We start from the raw sequence: 23,201 nt of genomic DNA, 5'->3' as shown, positions 1-23,201 counted from the left end.
GTAAAACACCAAAGAAACTTCAGCTAGAGCAAACACAGCAGCCCTACATCAAAATTATCATTTATCAGTCTTTTGAGAGCTGGTGTCAGGAAACCTATTTTAAACTGGATTAGGCACAAAGAATTTGTCTCTCACAACTAAAAACTCCAGGAGGCAGTTTCAGGCATTCCAGTATCCAAGGCTTGAAGAGTGTGATCAAACCTGCGTTTTGTTCTTGTTTTGTTAGTTCTCCTATCTGCATTTGATTATATTAGTTTCATCCCTGGGCTCCACAAAGCTGCCCAGCAGCTCTGGGCTTTCCCTTTATGGTAACAAAATGGCTGCAGCAGCTCCAGCCTCACCTCTCCTCATGTTCCGGTTTCAAGGTGACATGGCCTTGTAATTTCCCCTGGGCTAAACTAAACAGTGTTTCCCAGGGCTTTCTTCACTGAGTGTCTCTGAGTGTTGCTGATTAGAGTTGACCACAGAGAAATCTATGTAAGATTTGGAAGGTCACAGGAGCATTGTTACTCTTGGAAGGTGGATGTAGGTCAGGTGATCATTGCATCACTGCACTCCAGCCTGGGTGAGACAAGGAGACCTTGTCTAAAAAAAAAAAAAAAAAAAAAAAATTCCAACACAAAGAGAGGAAGACAAAGTTTCCATTGTCATGAATAGGCAGCCTTCTTTCATTACACCATAATCGAACTCTTCCCTATCTCCACTTCACCCCTTTCTTGATTTTTCGTCATGATATAAAATGTCTGAGTGAGCACGGAGTATGTATTTCCTGGGAGTAAACCCATAGAATGAGTTTTTCCACTCTGCTAAGAAGGGGTGCAGTAGCTAGTTCTATTAGGTCATTTAATCCAATATGTGTAAGATCAACATTACATCAGACTTGCCAATTTCAGATTCTGCTTTAAAGAGTGAGTTTGGTAGAACCAGTTTAGGTAGAAACAATAACTTAATCATAACTAAAGATTTGATTTTTCAATGACTCACTATATTTTCATGAACAAGTTAAATGCCCCAGTAAATTCCATGTATTGAGTTTAAGTGAGCATGTAAACATTAGGAACATTTAAAATCTACTTCCAGTCACAAAAGGGCAGAGTCTTGATATCTTTAAGAACAGAAAAAAGGAAGCCATAGATTCTTCCAATCACCCAAAGAAAAACAATTAACAAGGAAATGATGGCAGAGGATAAAATGTGCTGCATTAATCTCAAAGTGAGGTGGTTTAGCTTGCCACCTCTTCTCAGTCGCCATCTCTTTAAATGTGGAATATGATCCTTGGAAAGAACATCCAATCACCTTATTAACACTTTCTAATTCTACAGTGAAAGCAGGGCATATAGATAGCTGTATTGATCACATTGATTAGAAACTTTTTTCCAATGGGAAAAAATACATTTAACAAGAAATTCAACAAATAACACACTAGGGAAAACAAGGCTTTTTCCAAAGATATTTTACAGAAACAAATGCAATATTACATATATTTTGTAAAATTATCTTAAAATTATACTGAATACATGTCCCAAATTATTGTTAACCTATTTTTATTCAAATATGTTTATGCTTTAAATGAAACACAGAGATTTTAATTAGTTTTACCATCAAAATTATTTTTGTGGGCCTTTATTAACTCATGAAAAGTTCACTTGCTCTAAATAGAGCCTTAATATAAAGTGATTTTTGGTTCTTTAGTACAATTTTTAAAACGATTTCTCCAGTAGAATTATGTGAAATCTCATTTATCTTAAAGCAAACTAGAGGACTTATAAAAAATCTTTCCATTTCTATAGAGATGAAGGAAATTTTAATACAGTGGTTCTCAAACTGGGGTCCCTGGACCAGAAACATCTGCATCCCCTGGGAACTGATTAGAAATGCAAGTGATCAGGCCAGACCCTCTGAATGAGAAATTCTGGTGATCGAGCCCAGCAGTCTTTCACCAAGCCCCTCCCAGACCGTTTTGCTGCTGCTGAAGTTGAAGAACCACTGCCGTAATGATTGCCTGGTCTAAGGCCTTGACAATGAGACTGGAGCATGTTTGGCAGCGTGCTTTGAGAAGCTCCTAGTGAAACCAATGCTGACCTCCTAACTCAGTACTCAAGCATCATACTGTAGTTTGTTTTAAATAGCTGTAAGTCACCAATTATTCAAAAACATTGTGTATTACATAATCAATTTCAAAAGATTATGTAAAGAATAAATGAGGATATTTGTAAAGTGCTTAGTGTGCTTATGTATGTGTGCTAAATGTGCTATGCCTTACACATAGAGGACACAATTTTATTGTGGATAATTGGTATTCAAATTATTACTCTTAAATCACATTCTCTTTTCTCAAAGCAAAATGAATAAAGAAAAACACAATACATTCTAGTCATTGAACATTTATAGACATTTAAACCCAAGGGGAACACTAGAGGTCATTTGGTTCAAGCTCCTTGTTTTACTGGTGGGAAAACTGAAGACCAGAGAGGCCAAGTGACAGGTCCACAGTCTCATAGGGAATAATGGACAAAGATTAGAAACCACAGCTCTCAACTCCTCGACTAGTGTCTTGTAGAAGAAGCCTTTCATGCTATACTCATTATGACAACAACAATACTTTCTATGAAATTTTCTCCTTTGGCCTTACTAATTATTATCCAGTGCTAACCTCTCTGTCTCTACTCCCTCACATATAAACTGACACTATTATTCAAAATTACAAAACTATTTATTAGGCTTAAAACTTTCTAGATGTACATAAATAGAAAATCAATGTAAAATATGCATGCAAAAGATACACATTTCTACAATGTTCAGTGAAATCTTGATGCTGAACATCAGATACATTTCAGATGCTGTATGTGTACAAACTCAACTTTCCTATGTATATGTGGTCACTTTATTTTGTGCTGTGGACCAGTAAATATATATGCAAGAAACAAACCTTCGACATGCCATTTTATTCTGAAAAAATGTCTTTGGATTATCCCACCAATCATATTGATGTTCTTTAGAACTTCACTCTCACTAAACCATACAGCAGCATGTGGGAGAAAAGTTCATACAGAAGGAGGAGGGACTTACCTATATATAAGAAGAAAAATGATCTATTTTAATGTAAAAAGCCTCCAGTGACATCATTGTTCATTATTCTTTTTCTTTTATATTACCTCAAATATTCCTTAGATATAAACAATTACAGAAAACATAACAGTAGCACAATATAAAAATTCAAGTCCATCAACTTCCAGTTATAGCATTGTACAAATTTGAGTGTATGTATGTTCTCTTTTGTATGCTCACATTACACATTCAAGGCTGATTAGTAGCAGCAATGTTTCTCAGCCCAATGCCATCCATTGATTTAGCATTCTATTCCTTCCAGAAACCTAGTCATCCCCAAACTGAAAACTTTATATAGTATGTTCTACATTACAGGCCATGAAGATGTGCTGTATCCATTTATTAGTATGAACAGTTAATGACACACTATTGAATGCTCCTACTTAATTGTTTCATATGAAGGCTTTAACACAAAGGAGGTAGAGGATCTGTGGCTTATACAGAAAAATTACTATGTTTCAAGCTGGGCACTGAATTAAAATCTTATCCTAAGTCATGCATCATTAGACAAAAAGCCTGAGGAACTGAAAGAACCATGTAAGCATTTTCTGCTTTCAAAATGCTTAAAGAAGTTTTAGATTAATGGGATTTGATGCTTTTAATGATGTCAAAGATGGGATATAAGTGCCTTATTATTTCATTGACTTACTGCCAAATATTAAAGGCAATTCATGATTACTAATTTAATCTTTTCTGATTATGAAAATCCATTATAGCAAGAAAAAATATAAAGTTCAGAAAAGTAGAAACTATTTATTTAAAAATTAGAATATATTTATACAAACAGAATATTTGGACATGGGCTTAAAATTCCTCTGGAAGGCTGAGAGCAGTGGCTCATGCCTATAATCCTAGCACGCTGGGAGGCCGAGGCAGGTGGATGACCTGAGGTCAGGAGTTCCAGACCAGTCTGGCCAAAATGGTGAAACCTGTCTCCACTAAAAATACAAAAATTACCCGGACATGGTGGTGCACACCTGTAATCCCAGCTACTTGGGAGGCTGAGGCAGGAGGATCGTTTGAACCGTGGAGGTAGAGGTTGCAGTGAGTCAAGACTGAAACACTGCACTCCAGTCTGGGCAACAGAGCCAGACTCTAGCTCAAAAAAAAATAATTTTCTCCTGGAAGGATTTGTTACAAGATTATAAAATATATTTGTGTGTATTAATATTTAAACCATTGTTTCATCCTTAAATTACAGAGATCTTGTTTTTCATTTTTTAAACTCTTATTATTCTCAATCGCAATCATAATACATGATGCAATGTAAACCTGAAATTATTTATTTAATCTTACTACACTAATCAGCTAACAAGATCTCTGTCTTCTCAGATCTTGGAGCCTGGAAAAACCCAGTTATTAATCCCCACTATCCCTTCCCAAAATTCTCTGGTTAGCTGACATGTTAATAAGATTCCAAGAATGTTCTAAAGAAAGCAAAATCACCACTAAAAATGACTGTGTTCTGAAAGTAAAAACTGTGGGTTTTTTTCTTCTCTCATAATTTATTTTTAATTAAAATAAATTCTGTCCTTGGATATGTATACATAATTCTTTGGTCAGGCTGTGTTCCCTTATCATCAAATATAAATATTGAAAGCCCTAAGGATTGTTCCTTTTTTTTTTTTTTTTGAGACAGCCTGTCACCCAGGCTGGAGTGCAGTGGCATGAACTTGGCTCACTACAAGCTCCGCCTCCCATGTTCACGCCATTCTCCTGCCTCAGCCTCCCGAGTAGCTGGGACTACAGGCGCCCAACACCACACCCAGCTAATTTTTTTGTATTTTTAATAGAGACGGGGTTTCACTGTGTTAGCCAGGATGGTCTCGATCTCCTGACCTCGTGATCTGCCCGCCTCGGGCTCCCGAAGTGCTGAGATTCCAGGCGTGAGCCACCGCGCCTGGCCAAGATTATTCTTAAACCCCAATTTGAATTACCATTGCCAGCATACCAAATATCCCAGGGTGGGTATATTAAAAGCTCTAAAAAGATTCTGCTTTTACTTTTTAGCCAAATGGACATCTTTTTTTCAGGTTCCCAAAACAAAATCCTTATTTGGCTTACCCACATTTCTTTGAGGCTGTGTGTTTTCTTTCTAAATTCTAGCAGCCTTAATGGCCCTAATGTGGCTTCCTCTTGCTCCATCCTCATCTCATCCTTGAATCTTTTATCCTTTCACTCCTTCACCCCTGCTATCTGCACCTATTCAGCTCCAACCCGTCTAAGAGCTTCAGTGCTTTGTGGGATCACTGCTTACACCCCACCACACCAGGACAATGCCTACTTTTCCTTCAGATTCATTATTTCTTTCCAAGAACAAATTTCCCTGACCCACCCCCACTTCCAGTTTCATATGATGGCATCTCTATGTTTATATCTCGTAGCGTCACAACCTCTCCATTGCAACTGTTATTATGCATGCCATTTTATATTTAACGGTGTCATTTTTTAAAATTATCTATTACTTAGCACTACTGAAGTCAGAGTTCATGCTGGTTTTTTCCCATTAGCCTCAAGCATCTATATGCCTGCCAGAAAATAGACACATACACTCTACCTATTGACTGAATGACAATAAATGAATATCTGTCCAAATACACACATAAACACTGGCAGGCAACCAGAGGATTGAACAGATGAGTAAGCACAGAACATCTCTTTGTGAACTTTGCCAGCCATTAGCATTTATACTGACCCAAGGTCCTATATAATTTTTGTCCAATATAATCAGTTAGGCTGTGCTTTATAAAACACTGTGGTACACACACACACACACAGATGTGTTTGCATGAGCATGCCAACATAAAGATATCAGTGTTTTTGGTGGTTAAGACCTCTCTACTCAACAGTGTAATCAAGTTAATCAAGTTTCTGGTGGTGGTTATTTAATAATAACTCACATTATTAAAAATCTCCAAGAGCTAAATAACTATTTTACATTATAATCCTGCAGAAAAAGTCCCAAGTTAGGCAGGATTAGAGAGGTTCCAAGATGCTGAAGGAAGGTGATGAAAACACTAGGTCCATGCATGCAGACAACAGATTTCTGGTAAGTCATATTTTTCCTTCTGTCAGTCTTTCAAGAGATGATGAAAAAGAGTAGCAAGTCTCACTTAAAATGAAACGGCGACTGTTTCCCTGTAAGTCTTAACATGCATTTTGTTTTTACTATTCTGTTATGCAGTATGATTTTTTAAAAAGAAATAGAAACAGGTTTTTCAAGCAGAAAACCTACTTTGTACTGGCTATGTAGCCTCAGACGTTCTCTCCACTTCTGAGTTTCTCCTCATGAAAAATGGGGGTGATGCTGGCGAACCCCAATGATGTACTGAAGAGGTCAGGTGTGAAAAGCAGGCAGCCGTGACTGGCCACAGGGTGTGTGCTTGCTTCCCCTCTTTCTAGCTGCCTCCTGGGAACACTGCCTTGTTCATGTTGATAGTCTCTAGTTTACCCAGATATCTGTGTGATGTAATTATTCAAACAGCTTTAACTTAGTAAATTTAAAATAACACTGAAAGAGAGAGAGGGCACTTTTCTTTTTTCTTTCCTTTCTAAGAGCAAAGCAGCCTAATACTTGTATTTGAAACATACACAAAAATACATATTTGAGGATAAAACCCATCTTGGTTATCAGTTAGGCTGTGCTTTCATCAGAAAAAAAAATTGGTTTTGAGCACGAAGAAAATTAATATAATGCTTTTCTGAGATCCTTTCTTTCTTACACACACACACAGACAGACACGCACACACAGACACACACACAGACACACACACACACACACACACACACACACACACACACCATTACCTCATTTTCCCTCCCCTCAAAAACACACCCTTTATTTCTATACTTCCTCAGAAGTGGAGAATGCAGTTACTCTCAAAACCTCCAAAGAATTTACTAGTATTAAAACTCCAGTTAATTCTCTCCAGTGTTTAGTCACAGGGTTTTTCATTCTGTCCAAAGCTGACTGAAGGTCTTGTAACACGTCTCTGTAGTTATTTCCATAGTGAGCACTCCAGGTATACAGAAAATCATAGGCAGGTTTCCACATCATCTATAAAGAAAATAAATAGATTGGAGTAGTGTGGAAGCAGAAAGGAGAGGAAAATCATTTTTAAAAAAAAAGATGTAAAAAGCCTCTTAAGATTTAAAATAAAATGGAATACCAATTATACATGGACTTATTTGATGTCATAGAAAATATGGTTTAATAACTATCAGCTTCCTGTTATATCCCTGTGTTTTTAAAACTAGAGATTTTAAAAATAATAACTACAAATAGGGCCTTTTTTCACTTGATCCATCATCTATACATTGCTGTTGCCTTAATGTGAATATAAAATTCCTTGCACAATTTTTTGACGGTAACAAATGTTATTGAGATAGCCTTTTTACTATTTGAGAGACTTTTAAGGTTAATTATTATTATTATACCTATCTGTGGTGAGTTTTATGACACCAAATAATATATCAGGAGAGAAATAGTATATTTAACATTTTAAATCATTTTACTCGAGCAAGTCTATAAACAAGCAAAAATCTAGCTTCTTGATCAAGTCAAGATGAAAGCAAAAATATAGTTCTCTAATTTAAAATATTTATTTCATGATATATTTTATAATCAAAAGAAAAACCAATATTCAATGCTGCTTCTTTTTGCTTTTCCTAAGCACCTACCCATAACAATGATGTCATTGTTTCCATAGAAATAAATGTACGTCAAAGAGAAACTTCACATACAAGCATGTATGTAACGGTAACCAAGGCAACCAGGCTACAGAGAGAATAGAGACAAAGGCAGACCAAATAAGACAAATTGTAGAATACACACACACACACACAAGCACACACACATACGTCACACACACAGCACCTTAAAATGAATTTTCTCTAGGGAAACAACAAAATGAACCCTGTACTTATAATTGGAATATTTGAAATATAAACTTTATTATTTGCATATTTTGGGGGGTTCACTGAACTAATTTGGTTGTGATTCTATCACTTGCAAAATGTAGGAACATAGACTCTGAGCTAAATATCATGCAGAACTGCCCTTTTAAAGTAGAACCTCTATCACAGTTCAGTAATATCACATGAACTAAAGCCTTGGCATATAATTTTCACCATCCTCCAATATCCTCATATAGTCTAATTTTAAAGTTAAAAGAATTAAAGACCTAAATAGGGAGTTCCATTATGTATTTGATTCAATCCACATAAAAGGCTCTAAGGACAATTTAATGTTATTTGTCCAAATTGGCATTCCTGGGAAGCCATGAACAGCCATTTCCTTGTCTCTCTTGACAAAGCTTAATTTTGCAAGGTAGAGAATAAAAGACAATTATCAAAGTTATGCCATATCGGTATATGATGCAGCAACAAAAATCATCTCAGATTTTTGTATATAAGTTTTACCCTCACCAAGCAGATTAATAATTTTATCTTCTAAGTCTGATAGAATGTGAATGAGGCATCTGCTCATCTATATTTCTGAAGACTTACATTGAAATCAAACATCTCAAAGTACAATTGCCACTAGTTTCTCAACAATGGAATATCAGTTGAGAGATAGTAATGGAACCTTTTTTGTCAGACTCAATCTTGGTTGTCACTGCTCAGTTGCAAAGAATCACTAAACAAATAGATTATTCTGTAGTGGGTATATTCTGTCCATAAAATCTCTGAGATGTGGATACTACCTTCTATTCATTTATAAGTCCCTGATGCTCAACGAACTGGTTCAAATTGTCATGTATTTTTTAAAATAATGGTGTTTATAGCTAAAGGCTTCTAAGACTGTTTTAAGTCTGCTAGTGATTGAGTCTGATAAATGATGTATTTGGAGATATTTTATGATAAACAGCAACTTAAAACATTTCTGTAAAAAGGGGATGGCATAGTAGATTAGCGTAAAGCATCGCAGAAAACAGACATCTCAAGAATTATAAATGGGTAATTTTGGGGTTGTCCACTACACTACAGATTCAAATAAACTTTTATAGTCAAAAGCAGCCAAAATGGACCCCCTACTTTCATGGGAAGAAAAGCTCTGTAACTATGGCCTACCTTGCTGCAGGACTGTGAATTGCTATGTATAGAGGAGCCCTTAGGCACACTCAATCAAGAAGCAGCTTCTCCATGCTGTTGAGGGCAGGAAATACCACAGGTGATGCAAAAAATAGAAACTACAGATTCAGGAAAGGTCCGATGACACATCTATTCATGCACTTACGCAAAGCACCACATAACGTCCTCACATTTGGCAATTTGTTTGTTGTTGTTGTTGTTTTGCTTTGTTTTGTTTTGGAGACAGAGTCTCACTCTGTCGCCCAGGCTGGAGTGCAGTGGTGTGATTTCAGCTCACTGCAACCTCCGACTCCCTGGTTCAAGCAATTCTCCTGCCTCAGCCTCCCGAGTAGCTGGAATTACAGGCACGTGCCACCACGCCCAGCTAATTTTTTTGTATTTTTAGTAGAGACAGGGTTTCACCACCTTGGCCAGGATAGTCTTGATCTTCTGACCTCATGATCCGCCCACCTCAGCCTCCCAAAGTGCTGGGATTACAGGCATGAGCCACCATGCCCAACCCTACATTTGGCAATTTGTACTAGCAACAGAGTAGTGTCGACAGCTCTTGCAAATCAGAGAAATTTGGGTACAATACTGAGTCCTTGGTTCTAATTAAGATTTTTGAAGGTGTAAAGACTTCCCACGAGTCCCCTGAATTTGTCTGAAATGCAAGGGGGAATATTGCCCTAAACTGATTTGAGATTCCCTAGAGTGTAAACCATAATCTGGCTAGAAATGGGTAAAAGAGCATTGGGCTGAAAACAATAGGGCATTGGTAAACTTTATGATTTACACTAAAATATGAGCATACTCTGTATTCCATTTTTCTTCCTCATTGCAGCAAATTAAACCTGAATATTCCTTTGGTGCAAAAATTCATCTTCTACATACAAAATCATTGGTAGCTCTCAACAAAGATGATAGAGAAACACTTTTATAGCATAAATACAATGAAAATATTCAACATTATCATTGTTCATTAACTATGTCACTTATCAAATCAAGGTTTATTGAGTACCTTCCACTACAATAAATTTTGTTACAGTAAGAAATAAAATGATGAATATTGCATGACTCTTGCTTTTAGAAGCTTATAGCGTAGGAAGGAGATAGACACTTGCACAAACACTGGCACAAGGGATTAAATAGGATGTGATAATAACAGAAAAACTCAAAAATTACTTGCGTATTTTAAATCAGTGTGAGAAAAAATGATTGTTGTATTCACTGATACTATAATGGAAAGAAAGATAGGTTTGGGTGTCAGAGTCCTGTGTCTACATCCGAGTTCTGTTGCCTATTTGATAGGTCAATTTGATAAACTAATCAAGTTATTTCAGTTTGGAATTTTTTTAATCTATAAAATATGGATAATCATTCCCAAATTTTGTGTTCAAAATACCTCATGAAGTATCTGGCATATAGTTTGCATGTATACTTTTTAATAGGATAGAGAAGAAAGTACTTATTTTTTGGCAAGGGCAAGCTAAAGAGCCTATTTTCAGCCCTACTGAATATCAAGCAAAAGGGAGGGTATCTGATAAAAAATTACAATTGGAATGGGGAGATGACCTTGAGAGGACAGACAAGGGTTTAGCATCACTTGTGCTACAGGGATGGCAAAACACATGAGAGTAGAAGAAAACGCCAAGGAAGAGAATAAAGGGATACAAAATTTAATTCTCAACTAAGTCAATTATTAGTGGCTACAAGAGAGAAATAGAAGCAATAAAAGGATGGGGAGAAGCTGGAGTCAAAGGGAAAGAAAGTGAATCACATGCTTCATCTTGCAAAAGCCAAGAAGTATAATAACATCCCAAAAAGGACATGCATTGGCTTGCTGGAGCCAGCTCACACAAGCTCCCTGGATATCCTCCCAACTCCATGTTCAGTGACACCACAATGGTAGGTTAAAATGATTTACGATTGGAATATTTACACTAAGAACATTAACAAAAGCTATAAGTTTAGGTTTTTTCCCTTTGCAGGGTTGGTTGTTAAACATATGCCAGTGTAACACTGAGGACTTCCCTTTTCTGTTACCTCCACTGCTACCTGTAACAATTAACAATGTGGAAATATAAAGAAAAACTTGGCAAATCCAGGATTTTGGAAATTAGCAGGACTTTGGTAAATTGGAGAAGGCAGTTTCAAGAGAATAGTCGGGGGCATACGACAGGTACAAACAGGTATCAAAGAAATGGAAGACACCAAACAAATGGGTCACATCTGAAATTTGAGTGTCAAGGGAAGAGAGACAGAACCAGAACAAGCAGCAGTAGAAAATAGAGGTATTTTAAAAAGAAAAAAAAAATTTAAAAAGTAATATCCTACCAGAACAAGCAGCAGTAGAAAATAGAGGTATTTTAAAAAGAAAAAAAAAATTTAAAAAGTAATATCCTACCAGAACAAGCAGCAGTAGAAAATAGAGGTATTTTAAAAAGAAAAAATTTTTTAAAGTAATATTCTATGATGGCAAGGGGATTTGGGTTTGAATCTTAGCTTTGCCATATGGAGAATTTAAGGTTAATGAGGCTTAAAGAGGTAGCATATATAAAGCACCCAAGAAGAAAGGTTAACTTCCTTTGGCAGCAACATAAATACAAAAGGATGTTAAAATCATTATAGAGTTAGGTAGGGCACAAAATTAGAGAGGCAACTATCATGAGAAATTGAGAAGGAATGGGAACAAAAGCATATGTCAAGAGTTATGTACTTAATACACTGATAAAAAATATTAAATTTGGGGAACTATGTTTTCCTTTAATAAGTAAATCTCTAGGCTGGGGGTGGTGGCTCACGCAAGTAATCCCAGCACTTTGGGAGGCTGAGGTGGGTGGATCATGAGGTCAGGAGTTCGAGACCAGCCTGGCCATTATGGTGAAGCCGTGTATCTATTAAAAATACAAAAATTAGTGAGGCGTGGTGGCACGCGCCTGTAGTCCCAGCTGCTTGGGAGGCTGAAGCAGGAGAACCGCTTGAACCCAGGAGGCAGAGGTTGCAGTGAGGCAAGATCACGCCACTGCACTCCAGCCTGGATCTCAAAAAGAAAAAAAAAAAAAGTAGATCTCTATTTGAGCTTAGCCTTAACAAAACCTGATTAATGGTCCAGGTCTCATCAATACAGTAAATAGGCTAATCAGTTGTTTAATTGTCCGTTGTGGAATAGCTATATGAACATTTGGACACAAGTTCTAAAGATACTTTTATTTTATTTTTTCTGCATTTTTTATCTCATTTCATTCTGGTTTTCTTAAACAGTAAATACATTTTATCCAAGGCAGAGACATAAGAGGTAATTTGTGTACATTAATTAACAATAAACTCTATGAAATTTGCCCTAAAATACCTACCCAGTAAGGTCACAAAAAATTCTAGATTTTGTAATAAATTACAAAGAAAATGAAGTCATCTTTTCTGGAAATGTTTGAAGGAATAAAATGGGTAGAATAAATAATTTTCTTTCCGGACTGACTAACATTTAATCCTCCGAAGGCTAGAAAGGAGTTGCAGACAGCCAAGATCTCTTTCAAATTTACGTTGTCTTGTATCTATTCTGTGTTTTAAAAATAGTTCTTCCTCTCTTGCTCAATGTTATGATTAAGAAAAGATATGCAGAAACTCTGCACTTGTGTTTTGAAAAATCTAAAGGAAAGCATGCTCCTGAGGGTTTGCTTTTTAGTTGTTAAATTATTCTTAACCACAAAAATTATCTCAGCCTTCTCATTTCTGTCACAAATATTTAATACATAGGCTGCATTCTTATGCCTCTATTCTTAGATTTTTAACGGTAACTTCACGATGTTGCAGTTTCATTCTTGAATAGGAAGCGTGAGGCTGATAAAAGCACATAGTTGTTAACTTTTCATCTATGTGCTTTTGTTTTTATAAAAAAGGGCAGCAGCATGAGTAAGTATTTAACATATAAAATTGAGCAGTTTTCCAAAGTTCCAGGTTTTGTGTGGAAGAAGTGTGTCTTAGGTTATCTTTTCAGTGTTATAGGACAAAGTAAAAAGTAATGGAGCAATAAAAAGTAATAAGTGGAATGCCAAATAAATGAAATAGGAATAAAATCAAAAAATACATAGTTTTCCAAATTTAGAGTGCTCATTCCCAGAAGCCAATAAGACTCATTAGATAATGCACTAGAAAATGAAATGCAACATGAGTAAAAGAAATTCAGATTTGAGCATAGCATTGTATGTCTTTTTTTAGCTTATAAAATATGAATAGCATAAAGAATGCAATTGGTTTTAACTACTTTTGGATAATTACATTTTGTCACATTAAAGGATTAGTAATCCACTTACTTTTCCCATAAACTTATAGGAACAACATTTCATTTTCAGTACCATTAGCTGAAGAAGTAATAAGGCAAGGTTGCCTTCTTAATGATTATTACATGTGTTCTATCCTCAGTACATCATTTACAATATTCAGGTAAGCTTTAACATTTAACATTACCTATAATTAGTAAGTACATAAATATTGTTGAAGGTAAGATTGCTGTTGTCTTCAGAAGAGAAGGGAGGCTAACATATCTGGGGGCCCCTATGTCCTCACGAGGGAGATGCTGCTTGGTTAAAACTTGGCACAAGTTTCCATTGAAAAAGTCTATTTGGGGACAACCAGCTAAATTTGGGTAAGAATAACCACTTGGAACTTCAGGGGTTAAGCACGAGCCAGAGGAAGATAGAGGACCTATTCCTTGCTAGTGCATCTGCTTAAATAGTCTAACATTATAGGAAAACCTGCTGGTTAAGCCATCTTACCAATTCCTAGTTGGGAGGATTCCTCATTGCCTCCTCATCATCACTGCCACCTATACCCCTGCCAAAAACATATATTCATGGAGACAACTGACATCAATGTTTAAAGAAACTGGGCTTCTTCAATTTAATTTTTCGATGTAAACATTAAAACAAATGAAAAAATACAGCGTCACGAGCTCTGGATTTAGAAGCACACATCTTGGTTTAAATCTAGACTCTTGGTTTAGTAGCTCCAGGATCTTAGATAAGCTATCAACTTTCTTTAGGCCCTTGCTTTCCCCTTCTGGCAAATGAGAAAAAAGGTGTACCCAATGCTATAAAAGAATTGCTAAGTATACAAAGGAATGGATGTAAATGTTTTCGGCACACACTAAGTGCTCAATTAATGCTAATTATAGTTGAGTTTAAAGTTAAGTAACAAAATCACAGTCAACTATCCAGGAAAAGAACCCAGGTAACCTTGCTATAAATCTAGGGCCATTTTACTAAAGTATTGCTACAACTTTATTTCTTTATTAAGCAGTTCTAACAAATGCTGATTTTGGTCTTACACATAGTTGGATTTTGGTTTTCTGAAATTCCTTATTGTTTATGTTCCCTAGTACTAAAGCTTGAAAAAGAAAACCTAAAGTCAAAATTAAATAGTGTCTTTAAATCCATTTTAAATTTTCTTAATAATGTTTAACTTAATATGCATGTTATTTCTATTTGATTTTCAGTATATAATATAGAATTAAGTCAAAGATCACAGGAATACAGTGTGTTACCCCAGAAATTTCACTGTGCTATTTTTGTTTTCCTTCTCACCTCATTCCTCCCAAAATGGAGTATCTTTTTGAAATTAAAGTTTGTAACAAGTATAGAATTATACAAAGTAGACAATGGTAATCTAAATAACATCACTGTGCCAAATCTCTAGTTCAAAAAATGAAGATTTGAGATATCATTCTATACATTTTACAACTGGTATGTGAATTTCCATATAATACTTTTCCCTTCTCTAAGAAATTATAAATATATTTCTCATTTCAAAAGAACAGCAAACAAAAGAATTAAGTACCAAGGCTAGAACTGAACCAGGCCCTGATACAGAACTTGATAATTCAACATCCCTGTAAGCAGAATCCAGAAGTTGCCATGTAAGCCAGAAAACCATATAGCCCAAGGACATTTCTTTTAACTTTTGCGAGAGATAATTTCCAAGGAAAATTAAGTGTTGTTAAGCCCATAAGAAATAAGTTGATCAGCCAAGACTTTATCTCATTTTTTTCCATGCATTGCTATTCTGCCAGTTTCTCAGATGAGAAACCTTGAAATAACTGCTAACTTTTTCCTTACATTCTTCCTATAGGTACTCTCAGTCACATTACTAAAAAAACAGTGTAATTTATTCTATTTTCCAAAAATTACTCAATGTTATATAGTTGTCAAATTCACCTTTTCCTCTTCCTCTTCATTAAAATAATAAATAATATGTATTTAGTGATTACAATATGCAAAACATTGTCCCAAATATTACACATTTATTATCTCATTTGATCTTCTAAACATCCAGTGAGTAAGACAGTATTATTCTCCTTACTTCACAGACACACAAAATAGATTCCCAGAAAAGTAAAGTAATTTGCCCAAGGCTTGAGGGCTAACAGATGGTAGAGGTGGAACAGAAGTCCAGCCAAGAATCTTAACCTCTATGCTCTGGTCGTCATTGAAAACTCCCCTCCATTGATACCAACATATGTACCTGACCACATCACCCAGTAATCATTAAGGCGAACTTTCCCCTCCTGGCAACATCTTCTCAGTGGTCCCTAGAGCTCACTGATATTTAGAAGCACTGAAGTCTACTTCTATTCCTCTCCAATTACTCAAAGGCCACCCATCCTTCAAAGCTAGGATGTGTCTCCTAATTACTCCTCACCACTTTGATATTTTTTAAATAAGTTAAATTTGAAAGGGCTTATCATTAGTATAATACAGTGGTTAGGACTTTATACAAGACAACGTGAATTCAGATCTAAGTACTTGCACTTAATAGCCATGTAACTGGATAAATTACACAAATACCTTCACCTTCAGTTTGTATATATGTAAAGAGCAGATGGCTATAATGTTTTCCTTACAAAGTATATTGAAATAATAGAGATACTGTAAAGAAAATGCTCATAATGACTAGCTGACAATGAACATTTGGTAAGTTACAACTATTACCATTGTCATCTAGTCATATACTTTTAAGAAATATTATAACAATTCAAATATTAATAGTTTATCCCAATTCCCAGGCCAAAATAAAACCTGTTTTTTAAGGAAAAAATAATCATATTTTGTGTTTTTTATGGCTCCTAAACCAATGTCCAGAACTGATAGACCCAGAATAAGCATTAAGTATATGGATGAATTAAATACTGAAGGCCAGAATACAGATATAAGATACTAAACAAGTGGAAAGAATTCCATATGGAATTCATTCACTTATAGAAAATTAATAAAACTTCTTGAAAATCAACAACTTCCTCATCTTTAATCTAGGCTTAGAATAAAGTACTTTGAACTCTCCAGCAGCCAGTCAGAAAATGAGGAACAGGTTGTGAATACAAGATACAAAGGAATATTAGATCTGCATTGATTAAATGGTGACTACAAATAGACTTAAAATACATCTTCCCAATTATGAATCTCTACAGGTGAGTAATTTCTGAGACGAAAAAAAAATTACCATTAGGAACATTGACTTCACTGGCTTCCATTGGGAGAGTGGCCCATTCTGGCAGGTCAGATAAGAAACCATTATCAACAGGACTATTGGTGTCTTTGGCTGAGGTAGAGCCCAGTGGGCAAAGGTAATTGAAGAAAGGAAGTGAGGCCAGAGTGGTGGCTCACACCTGTAATGCCAGCACTTTGGGAGGCTGAGGTGAGTGGATCACCTGAGGTCAGGAGTTCAAGACCAGCCTGGCCAACATGGTGAAACCCCTATCTCTACTAAAAATACAAAAATCAGGCAGGTATGGTGGCATGCGCCTGTAATCCCAGCTACTTGGGAGGCTGAGGCAGGAGAATCTCTTGAACCTGAGAGGTGGAGGTTAGAGAGAGCTGAGATCCTGCCATTGCACTCCAGCCTGGGTGACAGAGCCAGACACTGTCTCAAAGAAAAAAAAAAAAAGAAAGGAAGTGAAACTTTAGTGTCCTTGGTGAATATATGTCCTTACTAAACAAGATAAAAATGGCATAATCTATATTGTTAAGCAAGGGGGCCAATGAGGGAGTCATAGAAAAATTATCGTCATTTGTGGTAACCATCCCTAGAAGGCTAAGTGAAGAGCACCCAATTTAGGCCAGTGAATTTCTTATCTCTGAATCCCCAGCATGTCCCCTTGTAAAATTCAACATTTAAAAAGTGAGCTGTTTTTCTAATATTCTATTGATTCCTTTTTTAAAAAATTAAAGCTCTAAATATATTCAGAAAACTCCAATAAATTTTCACTATCTTTCACGGAAGAACCTTGGCAATAGTGACATCTTTGTATAGCATAAGTGCATTTTTTCTGAAAGAAATACTCTGAAAAACACACTTTGCTTATTATCGGATTCCAAGCTTTACAGCTTTGCTTTTATGTAGTAATTACCATGTCATTAGAAAAGTTGAGTAACATTTCTTAAAATTTAACTTGAGGAGATGGTTAATTTAAAAAGTGACATTCTCAAAAGTTTCCAAATAGAGGCTTTTTCTTCACCTTAGAAAAAATTAAGAAATGGTTAAGGTATTCAGAAAATCTGACAAATATATTATTAATATGCTTCATTTTTTAACCAGCTTGAGGCTTGGTAAAGATTTAATTTTGAGGCAAATTTTGATAGTATCATGGCTACTTTACGTGGCCTGAAAAGAAGACAAATAAAAAATCAAACAAGTTGCTTAACCCTGGCTGCACCTTCTGACTCTGCAACTTAGTCACCGTAGTAAACAGTGATGGACAGAGTGTAATGGTTAAAGTCATGGACTCTGAAGTCAAATGTCTGTGCTCTAAACATGGTTCCAGGACTTTCTAGCTGTGTATGTTTAAGCAAGTTACTTATCCTCTCTATATCTTAGATATTAGTGTCTGCCCCATAAGTTTTTATTGAAAGGATTACATTAGTTAATTTTTGTAATATTTCCAGAACAGTGCCTGTCACGGAGTCAGTGCCAGATAACTCTCCCTAAGATACAATAAAAATAGAACAAAGGGAAGAGAAAGAAGTTAAAGGAGAGAAAGTAAGTGAAAGAGCCCAACTGCAGGCATTGGCACACATAGAAGGCAATTTTTGGAGTGTGTGCCCTCTGAGGAAATGACATACAGGAAAAAAAGCAGCCCAGCAACCGCTAGATCTGATTATCTCCCTGCCCCAGTACACTTCCCTCCCTCTGCACCCCCTACCCAGAACTAATATCAGTGTGCTTTGAAATAAACTACTTGAATTGTAAATTGATCATATTTAAGAATCTCCTCCCAAAGAGAAAAATTATACAGCTATTTTTTAGGAGGTTGGAAATTAGCATATATTTACCCATTAGTTAAGTGACCTCGTAGGTAAGATTTCTGTATATTATTTGGAATGACCTCAGGCCAATATACTGTGGATTTTTCTAAGTATTTAATAACATGAATCTGAGTGATGACTATTACTATTAATCACAATAAGTTGAATCATAGAAAGACACCTAGGGGCTTTCCTTTCTGCTTCTGAGTGTTTATCAGCCTCAGGCAAAGACTTAGTCATTTATGATTTGGGCTGTGCAAAAGTAAATAATGGAAAAGTAGGTGGTTTGCTGGCCTCCATCAAGATTTAGGGGAAGACAAACTATAAACAACCACAATTAGAGAGAAGCCAGATGCTTAAGGAGGCTGACAGAATAAATAACTCTGATAAATAACTCTCAACAAAACTCTTTCAAAACAGAACCTTATTAAGAAAAAAAGGTCCTGCTTTCAATTAGACAACTTTTTCATCAGTCAACTGAAATGTCCGAATCAGAAGAGCGTATCCCTCATAATATTTGTTTTTCCTTCTTAAAGGCTTCCTATCTTTCATCTCATTCTGTAAACACTTGAGTCCATTTTGTGTACTGCACCGAATGCTATCTTACGCTTATTTATAGGCTGTAATGCCCTTCTAAGTTTATGGAGATAAATGTAGTCTCTGAGGGGAAAGACATCCTCAGTCCCTGGTTGCTCCTGGCTAAAGAGTCTTATTTTGGAGAAGCCCTGGCTGGAGAGCCAGGCTGTAGGAACTCAGAAACCAGCCTGCTGACACTTCCACTGCAGCTGCTGGAATTCAGCTGACTTGATTTGACTCTACTTTTCATGCAAAGGTGGCTTTGTCCTGTTCACCCAACTGGAATGGTTGCATCAAAGTAAGAAAATTTTCTCCAAAAATGAATACCTAGATCTATGCCAAAAACAAAGTGAAGAATACAGCTTCTGCCCTCACCAAGTCATCTCTAATAGAGAGAGGATTTCCTTAAACATAAATATCTTCAAAATGCTTGTTCATTTGAGAGAAAGATACAGAATATTTTACATGTGCCCTTCACTGGAATATTTTTATTTATTTAATTCAATAAAAATTGACTCACAGCTCTTTATGGTAATCTGGAGAAAAATATGTATCTAACTTGTGCCTAACAGCATACATTTGTTTTGATAAAAACAATATTTTCATGGTAAATATTTACTTTGTACTAAGTGCTAACATTCTGCAACTGATGCCTGTAGTTATTGTAGGCAACATTGTGAAGGAGATAATGAAGCTCTTAGTTATCTATCTCTCATCACCAGTGGCTCTACATCCACTTTCTTAAATACTTCTTGTCCCTGAGCATTAGTTATCATAAGTGACTAGGTTTATGCCTGAGGCTGATAAATATATATTATTATATCTTCCTCTATTGTCCTGACTTGCTCCTGTCTCCCACCTTCAAAATTTACCTGTTTTATGACTCAAGCTCTTATAGCCATCCCTACTTACTGGCCCAATTTGATCAATTAATTCATTGATCAAAGGCCATGAGAATATGAAATCCAAAAGAAGAAACATCAATATTTTAAAGGCTCTCAATGCCTTTTAAGAGTGTGTGTGTTTATTTCAGATAGTACTGATGAGTTACTAGTGCAGTGATTCAGTTAGTGGATCATCTTGGACATTCCCCCAGTGAATCCGTGAATGTGGTACGGGTTTGATTACATTAGTGTTACTTGGTCTGCAACTTTTCACTATTGAATTAGACAAACAAAAGCCTTACCTCAACAGCAACATCTCCAGTGTTTCCTCGATGAGGAATTTCATATGCCTCCATTTGTTGCTTTGTGAGTCGTACTAACTTTTCAGCTAGTTCCCTCCAGCCTTTTCCAAGCTTGACAGCTGAAGTCAGAACAGCAGCTTCTCGGATGAGACGTGCAACTAATGCTTGGCAATCCATTTTCAGAAGAGCCTGCAGCAACAATTACATGTCACAGTTAAAAGCAACTAACTTGGGCTTTTTTCTCTATAAACTGGAATTTTTATTACATATTCTACAAATGGGAGTCCTTTTTTTCCCTACACATGTAATTGAGTTTTCTAAAGCTCAAGAAGTTGATTTACATTTAAGCAAATTCTGTAAGCAAACTACAGTAGACATAACTAAGCCAGAGTTAGGGGAGATTTAGAACTAATTCAGTGGCTAATTATAGGACCTTGGATAAACCACTTAACTAATATGTGTCTTTGTATCTTTAATTGTGAAAAAAGGAAGTTAAATTACACACTTCCAATGGTACTCTGAAGTTCCGGCAGTCTCTAATTTATCAATCTAGGATTAGTTATTTACTCACGAGAAATAAAGCCTTGTTCTAGGAGAAGATTGGCTACAAGAATTTCTTTAAAGTGTATGTGAACTGGTGATGGTAAATATTATTCTATTTTCACCAAAATATGACTTAAAACGTCCCAGAATCATGCCTGCTGTGTTTAAAAAAAAGAGACACTCCTTCAACTTTGAACAAAGCTATTGATGTTTATAAGTTTAAAATATATATATATAAATTTATTAAAAATACTCTCTCTCATCACCAATATAATGGTATTAAACATAAAGTACAAGGTATTAAAGACAAAACACCTAGTCTTCTACAATGCAAAATAGAAAACCATCAGGCTCTTACCTAACCATGCATGTTTCAAACAAGTCTACAAGTTTGTGTTTTGCCTTGAGTACCATTTTTAAAATATGGGATTACATCTATCTATACTTCTTTGTTCAGATGAGCAAATAAAGTAGTTCCCCCTTAGGAGGGGGAATCCAAGGAGATCCAAGAATCCGAAGGAGTCACATTTCAAGGCTGTCCAGTGGATGCCTGAAACTGCAGATAGTACCAAATTTTACACACACTGTGTTTTTTCCTATACATGCACACTTATGGAAAAGTCTAATTTATAAATTAGGCACAGTAAGAGATTAACAACAATAACTAGTAATAAAATACAACAATCATAACAATATACTCTAATAAATGTTGTGTGAATGTGGCCTTTCTCTTTCAAAATACCTTATTGTACTCTACTCACCTATTTGTCAATCATGGTTGATGGTAGGTAACCCAAACCACAGAAAGTGAAACTGTGGATAAGGGGAACTACTGTAAACATGTTTGGTAGCCCCTCATTATTTAATGGCACTTTGGAGCTTTATCTACCAATATGAAACAATAAGTTAAAATAAATGAGCAAGTAAAGCAACTATGAAAGTTGATAGCATGTTCATTCCCCTGGAAGTATGCAATTAGAAGGACTACCCATGGTTTTGATACATAAATGGATCCATACCTTTATACGGAAGAGTTATAGCCTCAGTGAGAAACAATACTGAGCTAGCGGGCCCCTGATGGTACTTTTAGTTAACTGCGGAGTGGGGTTGCTACTTTATATTCCAGTTTCTTGTTTTAGGGAAAAGATCTGTACTTAGAGTCATAAAACATGAGTTTAAAATCCAGCTCCACATAGTATAAGACTTTAGATGCATCACACAATATCTCTACTTAATGATTTTTAAAATCAATATAGTGTTAATTCCACTTTGTCTAAACTTCCATAATCATTGTGAAAATCAAATTGGATGCTGAAGTGCTTTAGAGAGTGTCAAGTATATAAGGACAGCCAGTCTCAATGTCAAGAGATGACTAAAGGGTTTGGATCCCGCAATCTTTTTCAGCTTATCGGGTTGCTTCCTGCCACCCCAAATCAATATACAATTCTAGAAATATGTATATTTACTATGCAAATAAAGTTTCAAGAGACAACTCTATACCCCATGCTCCATCACCTGCCAGTCAGAGAACCAGGCCTGAGCCTCTTCATACAGAAATCCTGAAACCTCCACTAAAGCTTGGAAACTCCCTGCTTGAATGGACTCTCTACTAGATTTTCTAATTAGCCATTTGAGGCACTCTGATAATTATCATACCCCCAAAAATACAGGTATGATCAGGCTTGAACTTTCAGACCATCATTAATGACCTTTGGCCATTACAACATTTTTAGGCCACTAAAAAAACAAAAGAAATTAATTTTCCAATTCAAACCTTTGCAGGTGAATATTAAATATGAGCTATGAGAGTTAATGAGCTATTACAAAATGCACATGCAGCTTCCACCAGGTAGAGCAGCTTCTAACATTCAGTCTCCAATGGTTCTGAATGTCCCAGGGTAGGTAAGAATGCAGCACACCATAAAAAATCTATCAACTTAGCAACTGGATATTGGAGCTTTTGAATTTCAACTTCTCTAAGTATCACTGTAGAATCATCAAAAATATTGAAAGAGAGATAATGTTATATATATTTATTATATGAATCATTGTTAATGCCACAGATTAAATTTGTCCTCCAAATATTTTCTACTTCTTTTGCATCTTCATTAAAACTTTGCTCCTTTGCATGAACCTGCCTATATAATTTTATTTACCTTCTACAGAGCACCAGCCTTTCACAATGATAATATTTAATACAAATACCTACACATATATAGTACTTATACAAACATTTTTATACACACACACATTACTTTGTTTCATGAAGGCATAGTGGCTTTACGCATGATTTTCAAACCAAAAAATATTCAAATCCCATCTATAAGAATAGGCAACTGTAGGACTTGGGCAAATTGTCTAACTTTCTAAGACTTGGTTTCTTTGATCTATAAGATGAAGATACTAGCTATACTTACCC

General features: G+C 35.8%; 1 protein-coding gene across 3 annotated transcripts in view; it reads right to left on the bottom strand.

The window, feature by feature from the left end:
• Positions 1-1,527: 1,527 nt before the first annotated feature.
• Positions 1,528-23,201, bottom strand: part of MACC1 (MET transcriptional regulator MACC1) — an 82,111-nt gene continuing 60,437 nt past the window's right edge. For all 3 annotated transcript variants that reach the window (XM_054559417.2, XM_024250438.3, XM_054559418.2), the window contains 2 exons: positions 20,240-20,428; positions 1,528-7,166 (listed from right to left, as the gene is read on the bottom strand). In XM_054559417.2, the coding sequence (XP_054415392.1) occupies positions 6,954-7,166; positions 20,240-20,428 (402 nt within the window). In that variant the 3' untranslated portion in view covers positions 1,528-6,953. The remainder of the gene's footprint in view (positions 7,167-20,239; positions 20,429-23,201) is intronic.

The sequence above is a fragment of the Pongo abelii genome, chromosome 6 (assembly GCF_028885655.2).
Source record: "Pongo abelii isolate AG06213 chromosome 6, NHGRI_mPonAbe1-v2.0_pri, whole genome shotgun sequence".
NCBI classification, from domain to species: Eukaryota; Metazoa; Chordata; class Mammalia; order Primates; family Hominidae; genus Pongo; species Pongo abelii.
Note: the sequence above shows the minus strand (reverse complement) of the source record. Positions and strands in the feature narration are given on the sequence as shown.